Source organism: Staurois parvus, unplaced genomic scaffold (assembly GCF_062004578.1).
Source record: "Staurois parvus isolate SC_StPar_1 unplaced genomic scaffold, SC_StPar_1.0 ptg000018l, whole genome shotgun sequence".
Classification (NCBI taxonomy): domain Eukaryota; kingdom Metazoa; phylum Chordata; class Amphibia; order Anura; family Ranidae; genus Staurois; species Staurois parvus.
This window is the reverse complement of record NW_028317814.1, coordinates 14,013,958-14,035,871: the sequence shown is the minus strand read 5'-3', so window position 1 is coordinate 14,035,871 and position 21,914 is coordinate 14,013,958. Positions and strand designations below refer to the sequence as shown.

Here is a 21,914-nt window from a genome sequence, read left to right as displayed (position 1 = left end):
TAGAAGACATAAATAGGATTGTCAAACATTGTCCAAGACCCACTGTTTCTTCAACGGCTACTGTGAGCTATTTGAAGAAAGCATGTAAAGGTAGAAATTACACACAAGAGGATATGCGCCTTATCCTCGATGGAATATTGGGACAAACTTCCCCTTGGAATTGGGGTAATGTTGGGACCATATCCATCTTAGAAGCAGGCAACATTACTGCCACAAATTATAAATTAAACACAGAAGATGATAGGGACAATATGTGGAGAGAGGTCTCAGAAGAAATGGAATGAGCTTTCCAATCTAGATCCTCCCTCCCTACCGCAGTAGCCTGCAAGCAAAAGTCAGGAGAAACTGTGTTAGATTTTTGGAAAAGATTTAATGAGACATGGACACAAGAGGCAGGATTGACATTGCAAGACACCATGCATAGTCTACTGATTCAGACTTTCCTGTCCAATCTAAAACCCAGTGTCATGTTAACTGTAAAACAGATGATTTCTGAATGGCCCACTTGTACCAGAGAACAATTTCAATTAAAATTGACTGAGAAAGATGCTGCCGGATGTCTAGAGATACCCAAGGCGGTGGCCACTCATTTTCAGGAAGATCCTTTTCCCCACACAAACCCGCCGTACAAGAGAAGGGGGGGTTTCAATAACCGAGGCAGAGGCCGGTTTAGGGGAAGAGGGAGGAATAATAGGGGACGGGACACGGGTTGTTTCAACTGTGGGGCTGAGGATCATTGGAGAAATCAATGTCCATATGAAACTCAGGACCACGCCCAGCATAGCCCCTCCCCAGGCCAACCACAAAGGGACCTCCCACAGCAGAATGTGAGGTTTCCTATCTCTTGGCAGACACAATCACAAAATAAATGAAGGTGCCCAGAAGGTGGTATCCCAGCATTCCCGCTTGCCTCTCATTCTTATAAGGAACAACCCCTTGTATCCTTACATATACAGGGCAAATTAATCCCATTTTTGTTGGACTCCGGGGCCACTCGTTCGAGTCTGAGTGAGGATTATTATAAGGGAGAGGTAATGAATGCTGAACCTTCCATGGGAATAAATGGGATACTGACCAAGACTTATAAAACACCGCCTCTTCCAATTTTTGACCCCATACAGGGAATCACTCTGCTAGATCACTCATTCAGAATCATACCCAATTGTACAGTTAATTTGTTAGGGAGAGACCTCCTGGGAGAGTTGAACATCAACTTGAAATCCACAAAGAGAGGTGGTATTGTGGCTCACTCTGCCAAAATGCCAATCATCCCTGCCATGACAATGATTACTAAAGAAGACCCCTCATTTCCTGCTGGAATAATTAATGACAAAGTTTGGGCAAAAAGTGCCTTGGATGTGGGATCCATTTCCTGCACTCCATATAAGGCCACACTGAAACCATGGGCTCAACCTGTGTTTCACAAACAATACCCTTTGTCAAAAGAAAAGGAGGAAGGAATAATGCCCATGGTGGAACACTTTCTCAAGGAAGGAGTTCTTGAAGAGGTGATTTCACCATACAACAGCCCAATAAATCCAGTTAAGAAGCCGGACGGCTCTTACAGATTTGTGCAGGACCTGAGGGCCATTAATGATCTTGTGATTCCCATTGCCCCAATAGTGCCTGATGTACCAACACTCATTTCCTCCATCCCAGCTGATGCTGAGTTTTTCACAGTGATTGATCTGACAAATGCATTTTTTTCAATCCCTGTTGCCAAGGAGACACGCCCAATTTTTGCGTTTCATTACAGGAGAAAGACCCTTGCTTGGTGTAAGTTACCGCAAGGGTATGTAGATTTGCCTGTGGTCTACTCTGTCGTCCTCCAGGCTACCTTAAAGCCATGGACTCCTCGCCATGGTTCAGTTTTGGTTCAATACGCAGATGATTTGCTTCTCTGTAGTGTTAATCGGGCAGCCAGCCAGGGGGATAGTGTAGATCTCATGAACTGGTTATATGAATGTGGTCATAAAGTGTCTAAGAAAAAGCTACAATGGTGTCAGAAAACTGTTGAATACCTTGGTTTTGTTCTCACAAAAGGTGAAAGGAAAGTCAGCCACAAAAGAGCTGCGGCTCTTATGGGTCTGCCCCGCCCATTGACCAAGAAAGACATGCTCACCTTTCTTGGTATGATTGGTTACTGCCGCCAATGGATACCTGACTGTTCCTACTATGACAACATTTTGAGACAAGCCACAGGTTCAGAAATGTCAGATCTTGTGAAATGGTCAGATGATATGTGCAATGCTTTTGTGTATCTGAAAAATGCTATGGTAATAGCCCCTGGTCTTGGTCTGCCCGCATATGATCAAATGTTTCATCTGTATGCTAGGGAAAATTGTAAAACTATGGCAGGGATCCTGGCCCAGGAGCATGGAGGAAAACTCCGTCCTGTTGCTTTTTTCTCAAAAATGGTTCCAGTACAGGTCCAAGGCATGCCTGCGTGTCTCAGAGCACTAGCATCATGCGCTATGGTGGTCCAAATGGCTACGTCACTCACTCTGGGACATGAGACCACCTTACATACCACCCACAATGTGTCTATTCTACTCAAGAATATACATACCCAACACATGTCAGCCCAGAGACTTAGTGGATATGAGGTTATACTGTTGTCAAACCCTAAGTTGAGAATAAAATATACCTCTCCCACTTCAGGTCCAGCTCCAATTTTGAATGCCTTATTAGGCTTAAAGGGAGAGCAGGATGAAGTTGTTCCACAGCATGATTGCCTGGAATTGATTCATCAGGACACCTCCCCAAGACAGGATATGTCTTCTGTGGCTCTTCCAGAGGCACAGAATGTTTTTGTAGATGGCTCTTGCTCGAGACCCACTGATACTGTTTACCATGCAGGATATGCGGTGGTGCAGTTGCCAGATAAAGTACTTGAAGCAAAACCCATCCCATACCAGTCAGCTCAGGCCGCTGAGCTGATAGCCCTTACAAGAGCATGTCAGCTTTTTGAGGGACAGGATGTAAATATTTACACAGATTCCAGATATGCGTTTGGCGTGTGCCACGATTTTGGAATAATTTGGGAAAAGAGAGGAAAATCCATCTCACATTCATCTCTGGTGAAGGCTTTACTCAAAGCCATACAACTGCCAAGATCCCTTGCTATCCTACACTGTAGGGCACACACAAATGAACAAACTGATATTGCAAAGGGAAATGCTCTAGCTGACAAAGTAGCAAAAGAGGCGGCCCTTACCCAGCCTGCCATGATCCAGATGCCAATGCTCACCCCTGAAATGCCACTGTTGGATCAAACATTGCAGGATTTACAGACATATGCTACCTCAGAAGATATTAAGCAGTGGAATGCAGCTGGTGTGACCAAAGATCCATAAACTGGACTTTGTGTCACAGAGGGGAGACCATGCATTCCAAAGGCTAGTGCACCTCTGTTCATCTCACAGTATCATGGAGTAGGTCACAGGGGATGGCAGGTTACATGTGAACTGCTGGATAATGATTTTTTCATTCCTGGCCTTCCCTCTTTGGTAAAATCTTATGTGTCTAGATGCATTACATGCATAAGGAATAACCCAAACAATCCTCACAAGTCACAAGGCAAGACATGAACACCTGACATACCCATCAACACCTTTTACCCACCTACAAGTAGACTTTACACACATGCCAAAGGTAGCAAAAAAGACAAGAATATCTTTTGGTAATTGTGGACATGTTTAGCCGCTGGGTAGAAAACTTTGTAACCACAAAAGAAGATGCCCAAACTGTAGTGAGGATCCTCACACGGGAAATTATTCCCAGGTGGGGATGTCCACTCCAGATTAATTCTGACAACGGTCCAGCATTTGTGGCCAAGGTATGTCAGGAATGTCCCACTCCCTGGGCCAGACAGCCACTCATGGTAGAAAGAGGGGATTTGGAATTGATTCAGGAGGAATATGTGAGAAAACGTATTGAAACTTTGGACAAGGTTGAAAGAAATGTTGCTCGCACCTTTCCTCTTTCTTCACAGGAACTAACTCACTCTTTCCAAGTCGGGGACCGTGTGGTGATACAAGCCCTCCATAGGAATCGGAAGCAAGAGTATCCCTTTGGGCCCCCTACTTCTGTGATCGCTGTCACCAGGACCGCTGTCCTGACTGAGGATTCCAAGGCCTGGATCCATGCCAGTCGTGTAAAAAGGGTGAACCAAGCCCCTAAGAAGCAAGACAAAGACACAGATACAGAAGAAGAAAAAGGAAGTGAAGCCGGTGTAAAAGTCTTTGAAGAAGATGACCTTTCTGATGCTCTCACAGAACTCTGGGCAGACATTTTGCTTCCTCATACTAGCAACCCTGACTGTGTTCCTCCCAGTATGGACAATAACTAACTGTATTTATCACCCAGATGATTATGGAGTGATTAAGAGTATATGTAATACCCCCATCCAAGCTAATGACCCAGATAATGCAGAACCAGTGCACACACAAAACCATAGTACACAACATTCTAGTGTCAGAAAGAAACGAGGTCTAACCCGCACTAAGAGAAGGATGAGAAGAATGTCAATACAAGATAAGGGATGGGGGTTACAGGAAACACCAGTCTTGACTACTGAGGATGTAAATCAGACCATAGTGTTTACTCTGACTAAAAACCAGGTGTTTGACCCGACTAAAGTTACTTATGATATTGGACCTTATAATGTGTACATGTGTGGGAGGAATAAGCCCTGTGGTTACTGGGAGAATATATGGTGGACAACAGACCCTCATAAATGGGAGACCCAATCAGCTAGAATTCCCCTAGAGGACATAGGCACCTATCAAAGAATCTCTATAGCAAAAGGCCAAGGGAATATCATTTTCACAATAAGGAACCCACAGGTCAGAGATAGTGGGGAATATAGGTTGGGAATAACTGTGTCAGGAACAGACCCCTGGGCCAACCTCATATTACAGGTAAAACCCTCCCCAAGAGTCCATGTCAATACCATAGACAATTCATTCCCCAAAGTTAGGGATCGACTGGATAATGAGGTGACAGGAGTAGTGATGCAATCAGAAGACAGATTAAGCATTGAAACTGGTTACTCTGACAAAAATGAATGGATTGAATGGGTGAGATGGACCACTAAGAGCAAGGGACAGGGAGACTGTGTTTCATGTGCCAATCCCCGCCCCCTACTTGCCACAGTTCCTTTGTTAGAAGAAGAAACTAATATGTCCTGCCTAATTAGAATGTATAAAGATAACATCACTGAGAAGGAATGTTCTGATTTTGTTAAGAAGTTCCCTGTTACCGGATTACGAAATTTACCTTTGGCCTCTAAACCGGTACCAGGAAATTTCACCTGCTTTGAACATGATGATGCTAAGGGTAAAGATTTAGGTACATTTCCACCTAATTACTGTATTAAGACCAACCGCACCTCCGCAGAAGGCTACCGGAAGGAATGGTTTCAGGACCACCGGCAGCAACTGTCAGATGTGTGGTGGCTGTGTGGAGATATGAGACTCAGAGCCAGACTCCCCAGCAGATGGAAGGGAAGCTGCGCTCTGACCCATCTTCTCATGCCTTTCTTTATGATCAAAGTAGAAGATGGGATAAGAAGCTTGCCCATCTTGGAAAAATCCAGATCTAGAAGGTATAAAAGAAATGCACCCAGTGGTTCCTTTGACAATAGAGTTTACATAGATGCTATAGGTGTACCAAGAGGAGTCCCTGATGAATTTAAAGCTCAGGACCAGATTGCTGCAGGGTTTGCCTCTATTGCTATATGGGTACAGCCTAACAAAAATGTGGATTGGATTATTTACATTTATTATAATCAACAAAGGTTTGTTAACTATACTAGAGATGCCCTAAAGGGGGTCTCTGCCCAACTTGATGCAACATCCCTTACTGCTTGGCAAAACCGCATTGCTCTTGATATGTTATTAGCTGAGAAAGGAGGGGTATGTAAAATGTTTGGTTCCTACTGCTGTACTTTTATCCCCAATAACACCGCTCCTGATGGAAGCATTACTAGAGCCCTTCAAGGCCTCCAAATGTTGTCTGAAGAATTGGCTGAAAACTCAGGAGTAGAAAATCCACTAGCTGGTTTATTTGAAAATTGGTTTGGTAAATGGGGAACCCTGATGAAAACTATGCTGATTTCCATAGTAATGGCTGCTGCAGTATTAACTCTGTGTGGTTGCTATTGTATCCCCTGCATCCGAGGTTTAATGCAGAAACTTATTGACGCCACCATTACTAGAACCATGTGGAATCAGTATCTTGATAAAGGACCTACTAAGGGCCCCAGGTACCAACCTGTAAAAAAGGTGTAAGGTCACGTGCGTGACCTAAGAGGGGGTTTGAAGGAATCAGCCTCTCAGCATTACCATACCGCCATTTTGTCTCTTAGCCTAAGCTCTGCCATTTTAAGATAAGTATCCATTTTAAAACTTAGTCAGTACTTAAAGATGAATTTGTGTTTTAAGACTGTTTTTACTTTCGATAAGAGCCTAAGGTTCCTCTTTTCCCTTCAGGTGTAACTTCCCTTTTTCTTTTAGCTAGCACAAGACTGAAAGTCTGCGGTTGGATATATCCTGTTGCAAGATTATTAATAATTATAGCCAATGTTAAATAGGGAAATTGTCTACTTTCTATACTGAGCAAAATTTCATGTTTGACGCACTTAATAATAATTTACATAAATGCCAAATGATTGGGCATGACTGACGTATGTAATATTCTGATTGGTTTATGCATATCTGACAATTGATTGGTTCTTCTATTTCCATGCATTGTTTTAAGTTTCATATATAAGTTTAAACACGGAAGAATAAATTCAGTTCCTTCTGAGATACCACCTTGTGTCTGTGTGCATTTCCTGTGTCTCAGAGGGGGCTCCGGGCCTGAGGACAGACACTGATCAAGGCCAGGGACTGACGGGGGTCAGTGGCTCGAGAGGAACGAGAGTCAATTCCTTTCAGCTACAAAAAGCGTTTACAAGCTGTGATACTTGCCAAAGGGGGCAGTACAAGATATTAACTCTGCAGGGTGCCCAAACTTTTGCAGATGCCATTTTTTTGTTTTCTGTTATTTTGAAAGTGTAAATGATGGAAATAAAATCTAACTTTTGTTGACATATTATAAGAATGTCTAATCTGTAATTTGATGCCTTTTGGAGATTTTTCCATCTTTCCTTGGCTTCTTTATGCACATTAATACAAATATTTAGCTGGGGTGCCCAAACTTTCGATCCCCACTGTATATACCATGGTTTGTGGACTCTATAACTTTCCTACAGACTAATAATATACAATAATTTGGGTTATTTTCACTAAAGAAATGTAGCAGAATACATTTTGACCTGAATTTGTGAAAAAAGGTTATTTATTTAAAACATTTTATAACAGAAACAAAGAAAAATGCGTGGTTTTTTTTTCAAAAGTTTGTGTTTTTTTGTTTATTTAGCAAAAAAAAACTCAGTGGTGAATAAATACCACCATAAAAAGCACCTTACAGCATCTGTCTCCATCCTGGGGATAATGGGATCCTGCCGACATTGGGGATCCCTGTAGACCTGCTCCGCTGCCTGGAGCGGGGAATCGGGTTCTGTTTGACCCCCATCCGTAGAGCTGGAGGTTCACGGCCTACGTGGCTTCCGAGAGGGGCCACACTATATGCCACGGCTCATATATCCCCTCCCCTCGATGTGCTAGTGTCCTGCGATACCATGGGCAGAGTTGCTTCCCTCTGATGTGGGTTCAGTTTCCACCTAGTTTAAACTTATTCAGTAATATTCAAGAAAATATTTTTCCTAACAAATTCATTCAAGACCATATTGCAAAAATGAATACACCTCAATGAAAGTCTTAGACGCAAAGCTAAGTTTTAGACAATAAAATCCTAATTAACAAGAATTCAACTACAGGTGAGTCTAAATATTCATTAAACAGGTGTACAGCAGTTGATTATAAAAGGGCATTACTTAACAAAGAAAACCCCTCCCATTTCATGCTGTCAGCAATGGCACCACATGGAAGAGAAATGTCACAAGGCCTGAGAAAGAAAATAATTTCTTTACACAAGAAAGGTGAAGGCTACAAGAAGATCAGCAACACTTTACTTATCAGTCAGAATTCTGTATCAAAAGTGATACAAAAATTTAAAAAATATGGAACTGCAACCATCTCACAGAGACTTCCAGGCTGTCCACGGAAGTTGACACCTCGACAAGAGCGTCTTCTGATGAGAGGGGTTAAAGAAAATCTCCATGCAAGTTCATTGCAGTTGTCTAAAATAGAAAGCAAAAACTGGGGCAATTGTTTCCTATGACGCAATATGGCGTATACTGCAATGGCATGCATAGGAATGGCATGCATGGGTGTCATCCACATAGGAAACCTCTCCCATGCACAAAAAATCCTGCCTAGAATTTGCCAGGGAGCATACTCAAAAAGAAGACTACTGGGACTCTGTACTCTGGAGTGATGAGACCAAGATAAATGTTTTTGGAACTGATGGCTTCAAAACTGTACGGTGTTGCAAAGGTGAGGAGTACAAAGAAAAATGCATGGTGCCTACAGTGAAACATAGTGGTGGCAATGTCCTTCTGTGCTGCCGCATGAGTGCTGCTGGTGTCGGGGAGCTGAATTTAATTCATGGTATCATGAATTCACTGATGTACTGCTCTGTATTGAAAGAGAAGTTGTGCACTTTTCCAACATGACAATGATCCAAAACACACATCTAAGGCCACTGTTGCATTTCTGAAGAACAAGGTGAAAGTGATTCAGTGGCCAAGTATGTCTCCTGATCTGAACCCAATCGAACACCTATGGGGAAATCTTAAAAGACAAGTTGAGCATCACTTTCCATCCAGCATCCAGGCTCTAAGAGGTTGTTCTCGAAGAATGGAAAAATGTAGATGTTGCAATGTTGCCAACTTGTTCATTCCAAGCTTAGAAGACTTGGTGCTGTCCTTACAAATCATGGAGGTCATACAAAATACTAGATATAGTAGTTTTTGTTGTGGGGTGTATTCATTTTTGCATCAACTAATTGGAGTAAAACTGAAGATTTTGTAATCTACGTTATACTATTAACCTTACTTTCATGTAATGAGCAAAACAAATGTTACATAAAACTCAGTTTTGCCAACATTTTGGAAATTGTTCTTGTGTTGAGATGTTGAATAAAATCTTACTTTTCAAAAGGGGTGTACTCATTTATGCTGAGCACTGCATATATGGAATGCCTTTAAATTCTCAGTAGCACATAATGGTGTGATTTTATATAAAGTTTTATTACAGCCCAGTAAACATCAAATAGGAAAGTCCAACAGTTACTTATGGTGTCATTGAGTAAAAATGACAATTTTCAATTACGGAAGGTGTTGTGTAGTCTTTACTCAGTATGGTCTATAACTGAAAACAACCCTCAACAAAGAGCAGAGCCCACAACCCCAATTACCATGGCACTTTGTTGCCATTTTGGTTTGAAGGTCACGCTGCTGACAGTAAACTGTACATGAATCCATGTTTCTAGGAAGTAGCAGAAGTCCATGGCCTTATCACACTGGTGTCCCTGTTTTGGCTCTCCTCACTTTAAGCTCCTTTTGGAGCTCATGATCAGATTCCCGTAATCTCCCAATGTCCAGCATGGGCTCTGTTAAAGGCTTTCCTTCTTTCTGCAACTGAGCCAGAGCAATAGCCCTCAGTAGTGGTGGGTATGGCACATAGCGGACAGGTTCTGGCTCCGGCAGAGGGATAAATTGCTTGAAGTTCTCTTCTTCATGCCGTGGTATAAGACGCCAGTCATGGTACATGACTTTGCTGATCTCCTGCTCTTCAGGCACGGTTTTACCTGGGTGAATGAAGAAGATGACCATCAATATAAGATCATCAAGTCACTCTACCTAAGATAGGCTCTGCTTATGATCCTGGATGAGAAATACGCTATATGGCCAAAGCTACAAGGACCCCACTCCAAATAATTGAGTGAATGTGTTTTAGTGAAGGGTACTGTTCATTCTACAATTCTCTAGCATACAAAGACATTTAGATTTGGATGTCAAGCCTACTACACACGGGCCAAATGTCGAGCGGTATTTTGGCATCTTCCAATTTTTATTGGATATTTGGCCCGATGTGGTAGCCGGTCTGTCAGAAGCCAGACGTTCGGTCGGCTTCTGTCAAAGAGGCATGATTGAAGAAGGTCTGCTGATCAGCTCCTGATCAGTGCTCTCAGCCAATGGCTGACAGTGTTGACCGAAGTGTTCTGTCCGGGATGGGGGGCATCCCTGTCAGAACCCAATAGCACAGCAGGGGAGCTCGCTGTACCAATATCGGATCATTAGTATACTATGACATACAAAGCCATCCACAACACTGCCCCAATTTACATATCTGATCTTATCTCTATCACCCAAACCGTACTCTTTGCTCCTCGCAAGACCTCCTACTCTCTAGCTCCCTTATCTCCTCCTCCCATGCTCATCTCCAAGACTTCTCCAAGGCATCACCCATTCTCTGGAACTCCCTACCCAAATCTATCAGACTATCACCTACTCTACTTACCTTTAGGCGATCATTAAAATCTCTCTCTTCAGGGAAGCCTATCCCGCCCTCTGCTAATACTGGAATCCTCTATGCTTCCAACCACTCCATCCCCCACAGTTTTACCTATTGTACCACTCACCCCTCCCTCCTAGATTGTAAGCTCCAAGGATCAGGGCCCTCAATTCCCTCTTGTATTGAACTGTATTGTTACTGTATTGTCTCCCACTATAATGTAAAGCGCTGAGCAAACCATTGGCGCTATAAAAATCCTATATAACAATAATAATTAGTACAGTGGCTCCTCCTGAGCTGTCCGTTTTTTTTCTCATTCAGTGTGTACCAGGCTTTAGTGCAAATAAAAAAAGTATCATGGACAATACTCGATTGTTCCTAAAGACATTCAGACAATTACAATCTGGTGGCAATTGTTCAATACGAATACCCTTAATTAACCTGAGATGTCCAACAAACTCATATGGGTTTGATGGTCAATAAATGTCCGCAAATCGTTAACCATATAGTGTACTATATATGTCAGATCGTGAGGAAAGTACTGCCGAGAACCTGCAGTTGTCAGAGCGGGGATCGGCACCGATCATCAGGGCACTGATGATCAGTGCCCTGATGATCGGTGCCCAGCAGTGCCACCCGCAAGTTCCGCCCACCTGTGCCCAGCAGTGCGCCCACTAGCTCCGCCCACCTGTGCCCAGCAGATCACCCACCTGTGCCCAGCAGTGCATCCACCTGTGCCACTCTGCAGTGCCACCTACCTGTGCCCAGAAGTGCCACCTACATGTGCCCAACAGTGCCACCCACCTGTGCCCACCCACCTGTGCCCACCAGTGCCACCCACCTGTGCCCACCCACCAGTGCCACCCACCAGTGCAGCCCAGCAGTGCTGCCAGTCAGTGCCACCAGTCAGTGCCCAGGGGTTGTGCCAGTCAGTGCTGCCAGTCAGTGCCCAGCAGTGATGCCAGTCAGTGCCGTCTATCAGTACCCATCATCAGTGTCACCTATCAGTGCCACCTATCAGTGCTGCATATTAGTGCCGCCTATCCGTGACACCTCATTAGTGCTGTCTATCAGTGCCGCCTATCCGTGCCACCTCATTAGTACTGCCTATCAGTGCCCTTTAGTGCTGCCTATCAGTGCCCATCAGGGCCGCCTATCAGTGCCCATCAGTGCTGCCTCATTAACGCACATCAGTGAAGGAGAAAAAAATGCCTGTTTGAAAAATGTTATAATAGAAACAAAGAAACTTTTTTTTTTTTCAATTTTTTTGCACTTTTTTATTTATAGCGCAAAAAGTAAAGCGCCCAGTGGCGATTAAATACCACCAAAAGAAAGCTCTATTTGTGAGAAAAAAATTATCAAAATTTCATATGGGTACAATGTTGCATGACCGTGCAATTGTCAATCAAAGTGCGGCAGCGCTGAAAGCTGAAAATTGGCCTGGTAAATAAGGGGGTATAAGTGCCTGGTAGGCAAGTGGTTAAACAGCTTAGTTCATCAATTACTTTTCTACACTGTTTACCAAACTATTCACTGCAAACTCTACAAAGAATTAAAAGGAAACAATAGGGGTTATCTACTTAAACTGGAGGGTGCAAAAGCTGGTGCAGCTCTGCATAGAAACCAATCAGCTTCCAGGTTTTGTCAAAGCTTAATTGAACAAGCTGAAGTTAGAAGCTGATTGGCTACCATGCACAGCTGCACCAGATCCTGAACGCTCCAGTTTTAGTAAATCTATTCCTATGTATATGTGTAAGAATGTATACTAGAATTTGGAAAATTAATATAATGAGTTAGTTTGGCCAATTATTTTTTTTTTTCACATTTCATAACCCCTCATTTGCTGTGGCTTCAGTTTGTGTTGCTTGCCTATGAGTAAAAGGTCGGATGTTGCAATCAAATTTTATGGCATACTCCCTTTCAGATGCTATCATTTGAAGGCTGCACTGGGTTCTAAGCAGTCCTGCCAGAAAGACTTGCTTTTTTTTTTTTTCTTCAATAAAGTCATCTGCAGACAACAGGATCTATGAAAACAGAATTATATAACAAAATGCATCCCCAAGATTCCTCTACATTGATATGTTCCCTCAAGACTAGCTGGACGGGATCATCAGAGAGCATGTACGCACGGTTTTAAGCAAACTCCCACACCCCTTCCTTTATAGAAAACAGTATTTTAGATGTCATCCAGACATTTTTACCACCAACCTTAATTATTAAACTAATTGTAAAGGATTGCTTTTTATTTTTTTTTAACCACTTCCTGTCCAGCTGTTGTATATAAACGGCCAGACGGTGGCAGTACAGGGTCGGGTAAACATTTATAAACAGCCTCCCCGCCCCCTGCTTGTGCGCACTCCCTGGGAGCACTGTGATCTAGTGCCCGCTGTGTCCTCCGGACACAGTGGAACACCGATCGTCGTATGGGACCTCTGTGCAAGGTACCGATCATGTAATCACTGATTGGCCAATCAGTGATCACATGCAGAGTATTAAGCAAGATGTTACTTCTGACATCATTGCTTACTACGTGTGAAATCTGTGAATGATCACAGAGGTCACATGGTACAAAGCTATTCACAACAGCCTTGTACCATGTGACAAGCTGTGACCAATCACAGCTCACACAGTAGTTCTCAATGGCTACAAGAATGCAGCCAGAGAGAAGGAGCAATGATTGCTTTTATAGCCTTTATGGGTGTAAAAGCAATCAGTGTAAAAAAAAAAAAAAAAAAAAAAATCTTCATCACCCCCCACAAGTAGTAGTGTCACCATGGTGACACTGTACTGCTAGGGCGACAGTATGTTAAAATAATAATAATAATAATAATAAAAAAATAAAATAAAAATGTACAAACAAATGTTTAAAAATTATAATTTTGGTTATAAACTAATTTGGGTTATTTATTTATTTTTTTTACTAAAAAGATAAACGGAATAAATTTTGGCCAAGATTTACGATGAAATATTATTTGCAAACTTTTGTAAGAAAAACACTTTTTTTCAAAATTTTGGGACTTTTTCATTTACATAGCAAAAAAAAATCTCAGTGGTGAATAAATACCACCAAAATAAAGCTTTATCTGTTTAAAAAAAATGCTAAAAAATTCATATGGGTACAGTGATGCATGACCGCGCAATTGTCATTCAAAGTGTGATAGCACTGAAAGCTGAAAATTGGCCTGGACAGGAAGGGGATAAAAGTGTCCGGACTTGAAGTGGTTAAATAACAAACATGTTATACTTAACTGCTGTGTGCAATGGTTTTGCACAGAGCAGCCCCAATTCTCCTCTCCGTGAGTTCCCCTGCTGGCACTCCTGGCTCTTTGCCCCCACCGAGTGCCCTCATAGCAAGCATGCTTGCTTCCGAGCTGGCTCTGTGTGTCCATAGACGCACAGAGCGCGGCTCCTCCCTGGCTCTGATTGACAGCAGTGGGAACCAATGAGGAGGGAGAGAGCCAAGAGAACGGCTGCTCCTGTGCACACTGCTGGATTGAGATTGGGCTCAGGTGAGTACAAGGGGAAGCTACATGCAGAAGGTTTTTTTTACCTTAATACACATTAACTTTCCCTTAATAATTTCGTTGAACTAAAATATTAACATGGATTTCTATTAAACTTTTTACAGTATGTTTTTGGTCTGTTGCTTTTTTTTTAAATTTGTAATGACATTTAATGTACCAGGACCTACCGCGATATGTTAAATAACCCCAGGCTTGCCCATGGTCCATGTTCTGGAAGACACAAACACAAGTTAAAATATGTAAATTAAGATTAAAGAATGAGCACACTGTTAACAAAACCTAGCTAGTTTCATATATTATTTAGGAAAATCAAGCAAGTTGGCAAACATAACCTTTCAAATTTATCCATCCTCCTTCGGTCACCTTAGGTCTTCAGAGTTCTTCAGTGGTATTCTAGAATCCTGCAGCTATCTTCACTGGAGTACATCAAAGAAAACACCCCTTAAACCTCTTTATGTGTGCGTGCTCTTAGCTGACAGTCTTTCAATAACAACTCTAAATTATAATCTGTCCCTATCATAAGTATACACTGGAGGTTTAACTAAAGTTCTGCAAGATGTAGCTGGTACATCTATCATGAAATCAACAGCTCTCAGTTTGTGCTATCTAAACATACACTATATTGCCAAAAGTATTGGGACACCTGCCTTTACACACACATGAACTTTAATAGCATCTCAGTCTTAGTCCGTAGGGTTCAATATTGAGTTGGCCCCGCCCTTTGCAGCTATAACAGCTTCAACTCTTCTGGGAAGGCCGTCCACAAGGTTTAGGAGGGTGTCTATGGGAAGGTTTGATCATTCTTCCAGAAGCACATTTGTCAGGTCAGGCACGAATGTTGGATGAGAAGGCCTGGCTCACAGTCTCCGCTCTAGTTCATCCCAAAGGTGTTCTATGGGGTTGAGGTCAGGACTCTGTGCAGGCCAGTCAAGTTCCTCCACCCCAAACTCAATCATCCATGTCTTTATGGACCTTCTTTTGTGCACTGGTGCACAATCATGTTGGAACAAGAAGGGAACATACCCAAACTGTTCCCACAAAGTTGGGAGCATGAAATTGTCCAAAATATCTTGGTATGCTGATGCCTTAAGAGTTCCCTTCACTGGAACTAAGGAGCCAAGCCCAACCCCTGAAAAACAACCCCACACCGTAATCCCCCCTCCACCAAACTTTACACTTGGCACAATGCAGTCAGGCAAGTACCGTTTTACTGGCAACCGCCAAACCCAGACACGTCCACTGGATTACCAGACAGAGAAACATCTCCACTGCTCTAGAGTCCAGTGGTGGCATGCTTTACACTACTGCATTCAATGCTTTGGATTGTACTTGGTGATGTAATGCCCGGATGCAGCTGCTTGGCCATGGAAACCCATTCCATGAAGCTCTCTACACACTGTTGTTGTGCTAATCTAAAGGCCACACAAAGTATGGAGGCCTTTAGCTACTTACTCTGCAGACAGTTGGCGACATCTGTACACTGTGCGATTCAGCATTCGCTGACCCCACTCTGTCATTTTACGTGGCCTACCACTTTGTGGCTGAGTTGCTGTTCTTCCCAGTTTGTTATAATACCACTAACAGTTGACCATGGAATATTTAGTAGTAAGGAAATGTCACGGATGGACTTACTGCACAGGTGGCAACCTATCACAGGACCACACTTCAATACACTGAGCTCCTGAGAGTGACCCATTCTTTCACAAATGTTTGTAGAAGGAGTCTGCATGCCTAGGTGATGATTTTATACACCTGTGGCCATGAAAATGATTGGAACCCCTGAATCCAATGATTTAGAGGGGTGTCCCAATACTTTTGGCAATATAGTGTATATACTGGAGCAGGGTGGATAAAAATCAATGATTTTTTTAAAAAAAATCTGATTTGTTTTTATTTAAATCTGATTTTTTTTATTTAAAATCGGATTTTTTTGAATAAAATGCTTTTTGAGAAAAATATATTACCATCCAAAGGTTATTCCATCATGAAATAAAGATTAGTTTTTTAATTATGTAGAATAAGGCTGTATATGTTTAATTTTTTTTGGTAAATAAATTCCATTACTACATTCACAATGTCATGCTCTTCCAGAGGTTTTTGTAAGATTATTGGGCAGTTTCTCTGCCTACAAGATATTATCACAGATGCTTGGTTTACTTTTGCAGTTCTCAAAACTGAATTTTACTCAGCGGAGATCACATGCCTCTTCTTCACAGCAAAAATGTTATAACATGAACAGAGTTAAGAAAAAGACCTTAATCCTAACTTCTACAAACCTATGAATACAGAATCAACCCCTTCACTGCTAAGTTTCAAGAAGTTCAGTGAATAGAATAGAAACAATATTTTTCTGATTGTTTGGAGTGGAATAGATCTGCACAAGAAGAAAGTGAAACTAAGTGTGAGGAGGAAGGGGCTGACAGTCTAAGTTTCTTAAAATATATATATTTTGTTTAGCCAAATTAGTTACCAAACATGGATGTTTGTTTAAGGAAATCACATATGCTGGAATGTTATTGTTTCAGTTGAATAAATCTATTTAAATTGTTATTATTAAGGTAATGATTATTTTTCTCCTTCCTAAGTACAACAGAAAAGTTGTCCAAATATGAATGATTAACCTATTAAACTGGGGATAAAAAAACTAATATGAAAAGTTGTTATTCTAAAAATCTTCATCTACTTGCATATTAAAGATATACCAGCAAGAATCAGTCTTTATGTAGAAAACTAGGATTTAAATCAAGCCTTACTGACTAGTGATTTAAATTGTGATTTAACTCAGTTTGATTTAAATCAAATCCACCCTGTACTGGAGTATTTGTTACATCTGAACCTATGTCACCATACAATAAATAATTTACTATAAGAATAGTGATATGTAGAACTGTAGGGAAAATTATGGCAATAGATCTAGGAAGGTTCTATGTATTATTAAAAGAGCAACCTCAATGACCCTTTACCATCCCTGTGTTCTATTTTTGTTCCCCTCCTATCTTGTTAGCAGGGTTACCTTCAAAATACATACTTACACATCCAGCTGATATAGTGTTGTCCTGGGTCAAACCACCGATCCACTGCAGCATTCCAGGTCTTGCTCCACCATCTCATTTACTTACAACATCAGGGGGGAACTATCTATTTTGGGTTCTTGTAGCTGGCCTCATGATGGCATGCATGTTTCACTTCATCAGGGGGCTGGCTGCAAGAACCAGAGCCTCAGCAAGCCCCCTGATGACGTGGCATTGTAAAGTACCCCAAGGCCTCCCTCCCTTGATGCACCAGGAGGGAAAAAAAAAATGAAATGAGGTTCCCATGGCATCACCACAGCCCCATATTACACATGACCCCACCTTGGCTTCTAGCCCACAAAAATGAACACAACATGCAGAAGACGTAAGGCAGGCAAGCAAGTGTGCTGTCTTGTCTACCATGTCCATGTGTGCAGTATCCTTAAGGGCTGATTCACACTAGAATGCTGCGCGGGTTTCGTGCACCGCATTCTGAATGCGCTGCCCTTGCGACCTGCAGTGGGTGTCAGTGCAATATTACTGACACAGTAAACAGAGTGCATTGGCCCACACCACATTGCATGGTACAAAAGTACCATGCAATCCAGTTGTAGTGCGTTTACAAAAGTAGTGCATGCACTAATTTAGGTGCAGTGCAGTACAATTTCAGCCCATTTAAAATGAATAGGCTGAAATCGTACTGCACATAACTGCATATGAATCGTACAGGAACGTGCAGCGCATACCGGTGCGATTCCTAGTGTGAATCAGTCCTTAGAGTCTGATGAGCTTAAATACCATGGTGTGTATTCTGGCTAAGATTGTCAGCGCCACTTTCTACCCTCTCAATTTTGCAGGACGGCGGTCATGATCTTCTGAACTCTCCCTCACCTCAGCTCTGTAATCCACTTTGACCTTAGTAATATTCCAGTAGCAAGGCTCATCGAATTGCTCCAGCCAGGACTTCTTGGTCACCTCTATGTTCTTACATGCAGGGTTTACAAACAAATGGGGCACATTGAGAACTGGCTATATATATATATATATATATATAGTCTTTTGGCGCAAGCTACCATTTCAGATTAGTGTTTGGCAGCTTTTTTGGAGGACCAGAAGAGGGTATCTGCAAGGTTAGGCCTTGTGTTCTTACATGTAGAGTTTACAAGCAAATTTGACTCATTGAGAGTTGGCACTATATAAATTGTCTTTTGGTGCTTGCTAACATTACAGATCAACTATTTGCATCATTGCAAATCACACATATATGTCTACATTGCGTTGTTGATTGATCTCTTATTGCGCAGGTCTTCTCCAAGATGCAGGGTCAGAAGGTATGCTGGAAGCTCTGAGTTCAGCTGGGTATACTTACTCCTTAGAGCCACACTCTGTGCCATGGAGCATTACCTGGAGAAGAGAGATGCCTGCTGACTGGACATGTGTAGTAAGTTGTGATTGGAACAGACAACACGTTTTTGTATTAGAGCCGCTTATATTTAAAGTGGAAGGATCAGTCAACTCCAAACTGATATTTTAGTTCTTTGTAGGTGCTGCTGAGATAAAATGCCTGTTAGTTCTTTATATCTCCTGGGGATTCTCTTATTGAGATCTTTGTTGAGCATCACAGGTTTTCACAACTGATGTGGCCATTATGAGATGTCCCATTCTCTCTATTGGGTTTTCATATTTATTCTAGACTGCGGAAAACATAGCCAGAGCAAAGGTGGCCAGGAACAGTCATGGATTATAGCAGGAAGATCTCCCTGTAAGAGCAATCAAGATCTAAGAAAGAAACCTGGGGCAGTCTCAGTCTGCCAGACGTCACCTGCAATAAAATATCCATCTGAGAGGGTTAGTCCTATTTGAGGAAATCTGTACTATTATTATTATGCAGGATTTATATAGCGCCAGCAGTTTGCACAAAGGATGACAGTACAGTTACAATACAAATTAATACAGGAGGGATCAGAGGGCCCTGCTCAGTAGAGCTTACAATCTAAGAGGGAGGGTCAATTGATACAAAAAGTAATAACTGCGGGGGATGGGCTGATAGAGAAAAATACATGTACCGTTGCTAGGAGGGGGCAGGATAAGCCTCTCTTAAGAGATGAGGTTTTTAGGGATTGTCTAAAAGTGGACAGGGTAGGAGATAGTCGGACACATTGGGGAAGGGAGTTTCAGAGGATGGGAGTACCTTTGGAAAAGTACTGAAGGCAAGAATAAGAGGAGGTAACAAAGGAGCTGGAGAGCAGGAGGTCTTGGGAGGAAGGAAAAGAACTGGAAGACTGGAATTTTGAGACTAGGTTAGTGATGTAGCTGGGGGCTGAGTTGTGGATTGCTTTAGAAGTTGTTGTAAGTACCTTGAATTTAATTAGTTGAGTAAGCGGAAGCCAGTGGAGGTATTGTCAGAGAGGGGTGGAGGACACTGAATGGAAGCCAGTAGAGGGATTGTCAGAGAGGGGTGGAGGACACTGAATGGAAGCCAGTGGAGGGATTGGCAGAGAGGGGTGGAGGACACTGAATGGAAGCCAGTGGAGGGATTGGCAGAGAGGGGTGGAGGACACTGAATGGGGGCCAGTGGAGGGATTGGCAGAGAGCGGTGGAGGACACTGAATGGAAGTCAGTGGAGGGATTGGCAGAGAGGGGTGGAGGACACTGAATGGAAGCCAGTGGAGGGATTGGCAGAGAGGGGTGGAGAACACTGAATGGAAGCCAGTGGAGGGATTGGCAGAGAGGGATGGAGAACACTGAATGGATGCCAGTGGAGGGATTGGCAGAGAGGGGTGGAGGACACTGAATGGAAGCCAGTGGAGGGATTGGCAGAGAGGGGTGGAGGACACTGAATGGAAGCCAGTGGAGGGATTGGCAGAGAGGGGTGGAGGACACTGAATGGAGGCCAGTGGAGGGATTGGCAGAGAGGGGTGGCAGACACTGAACAATTGGTAAGAGCAAATAGGAGCTGTCAGTACTAAAGTCTCTTTTGGAAATTCTAGTTGCTGGACTATTATGCTAACCCAAAGGCTTTCAGTACTTTGAGTCAATAACTCAGATTAGATGAGCCGTTCTGATTTTTCTCTGGGTTCATTAGCTAAATTCTTGCCCTAGGTTGGAAGTAGAGATGAGCGAATCGAACCAGGCGAAGTGGAATTCGTTTCGAATTTCAGGAAAAATTCGATTCGTGCCGAATCCGAATATTAGCCAACTTCGGATGCACGAATCGAATTTTTCCCGATCAGCCGGCAAAAAGTGTCCCTGCAGAGAGCTCCACTATTTCTGACAGTTCTCTGACAGTTCCTTCACATTTACAGCGGTTGAAACATTGTATCTATTTGTTTCCATTTAGGATACAGATGTTTTTATTCGGAAACAGATACAATGTTTCAACCGCTGTAAATGTGAAGGAACTGTCAGAGAACTGTCAGAAATAGCGGAGCTCTCTGCAGATACACTTTTTGCTGTACTGGAATACTTCTTCTTTTCATTCTTCTTTTCATTCTTCTCATTCTTCTTTTCATTCTTCTTTTCATTCTTCTTCTCATTCTTCTTTTCATTCTTCTTCTTTTCATTCTTCTTTTCATTCTTCTCATTCTTCTTTTCATTCTTCTTCTTCTTCTTCTTTTCATTCTTCTTCTTTTCATTCTTCTTCTTCTTCTTTTCATTCTTCTCATTCTTCTTTTCATTCTTCTTTTCATTCTTCTTCTTCTTTTCATTCTTCTTCTTCTTCTTTTCATTCTTCTTCTTCTTCTTCTTTTCATTCTTCTTCTTCTTCTTTTCATTCTTCTTCTTCTTCTTTTCATTCTTCTTTTCATTCTTCTTCTTCTTCTTTTCATTCTTCTTCTTCTTCTTTTCATTCTTCTTTTCATTCTTCTTCTTCTTCTTTTCATTCTTCTTTTCATTCTTCTTCTTCTTCTTTTCATTCTTCTCATTCTTCTTTTCATTCTTCTTTTCATTCTTCTTCTTCTTCTTTTCATTCTTCTTCTTTTCATTCTTCTTCTTCTTCTTCTTCGTTGTGCCCCGTGACTGCCCAAATGAGTGAAGTGTGCGGTGATTCTAAGATCGACGGCACTCATCTGCATGTCATACTGACTGACAGTATTATTTCTCTTCCCCAGCAGACTCCAAGGGCATTTAAATTAAAGGTACAGTGTTCTGCACTAATATAAAGGCTCTCTGAAGCCTAGAAACCCTTTTAATAAGTTAAATTCGCAGCGAATAAATTCGCATTGAATCAAATTTCTCCCGCAAATTCGGCGAATCAGCCAAATTGAATTTTTGAATAATTCGCTCATCTCTAGTTGGAAGCTCTGAATTTATTGATGCCAAAAATAGCCAAACAACAAACATTTTCAGGGGAAGGTCAGTAATGAAGGCATCCAGGCTGTGTCAGTACTGGTTTCCTTTATGTTATTATGTTAAAAAGAGAATAATACATTCTAATAATTCATATTTTATGAGAAAAGGTTTCCATTGTATTCTTTTTATGGCACCACCTTTGTGCACAAACAGCAAGCCACTGCACACAATGTAATTCTCACACACTGTTTTCTGTAATTCCTTTTACCTATATGCAGAATACATTTTTTAAACCTGAATGCCAAATGCTAAGCATGTATATAATGTCATCATGTAATCTGGTAAGTATTCAGTAAACTATAATCAATGTATCATAAAACTAGCATACAGTGTTAAAGTGGAATTTCACACAAAAGAGGGAGTTCTTTTTTTTTGCCGCCAACTCACCCCCCAACATGTTTGGTCATACGTTGTTACGTTACGGTCATACTGGGGGGGGGGGTCGAGCGGGTATCTAGTTTTGACAGGTATCTGCTCCCACTTCCACTTGGATCGCTTAGGCA

At 42.1% G+C, this 21,914-nt stretch overlaps 1 protein-coding gene across 1 annotated transcript; it reads right to left on the bottom strand.

Annotated features, from left to right (window-relative positions):
• Positions 1-9,526: 9,526 nt before the first annotated feature.
• On the bottom strand, positions 9,527-18,455 carry LOC149473106 (small ribosomal subunit protein mS34-like). The gene is made up of 4 exons (XM_089683955.1): positions 18,339-18,455; positions 17,953-18,045; positions 14,218-14,260; positions 9,527-9,819 (listed from the first exon to the last, which is right to left on the bottom strand). Exons 1-4 carry the CDS (start codon positions 18,453-18,455, stop codon positions 9,527-9,529), a joined length of 546 nt encoding a protein of 181 aa, XP_089540081.1.
• Between the last annotated feature and the right edge of the window lie 3,459 nt (positions 18,456-21,914).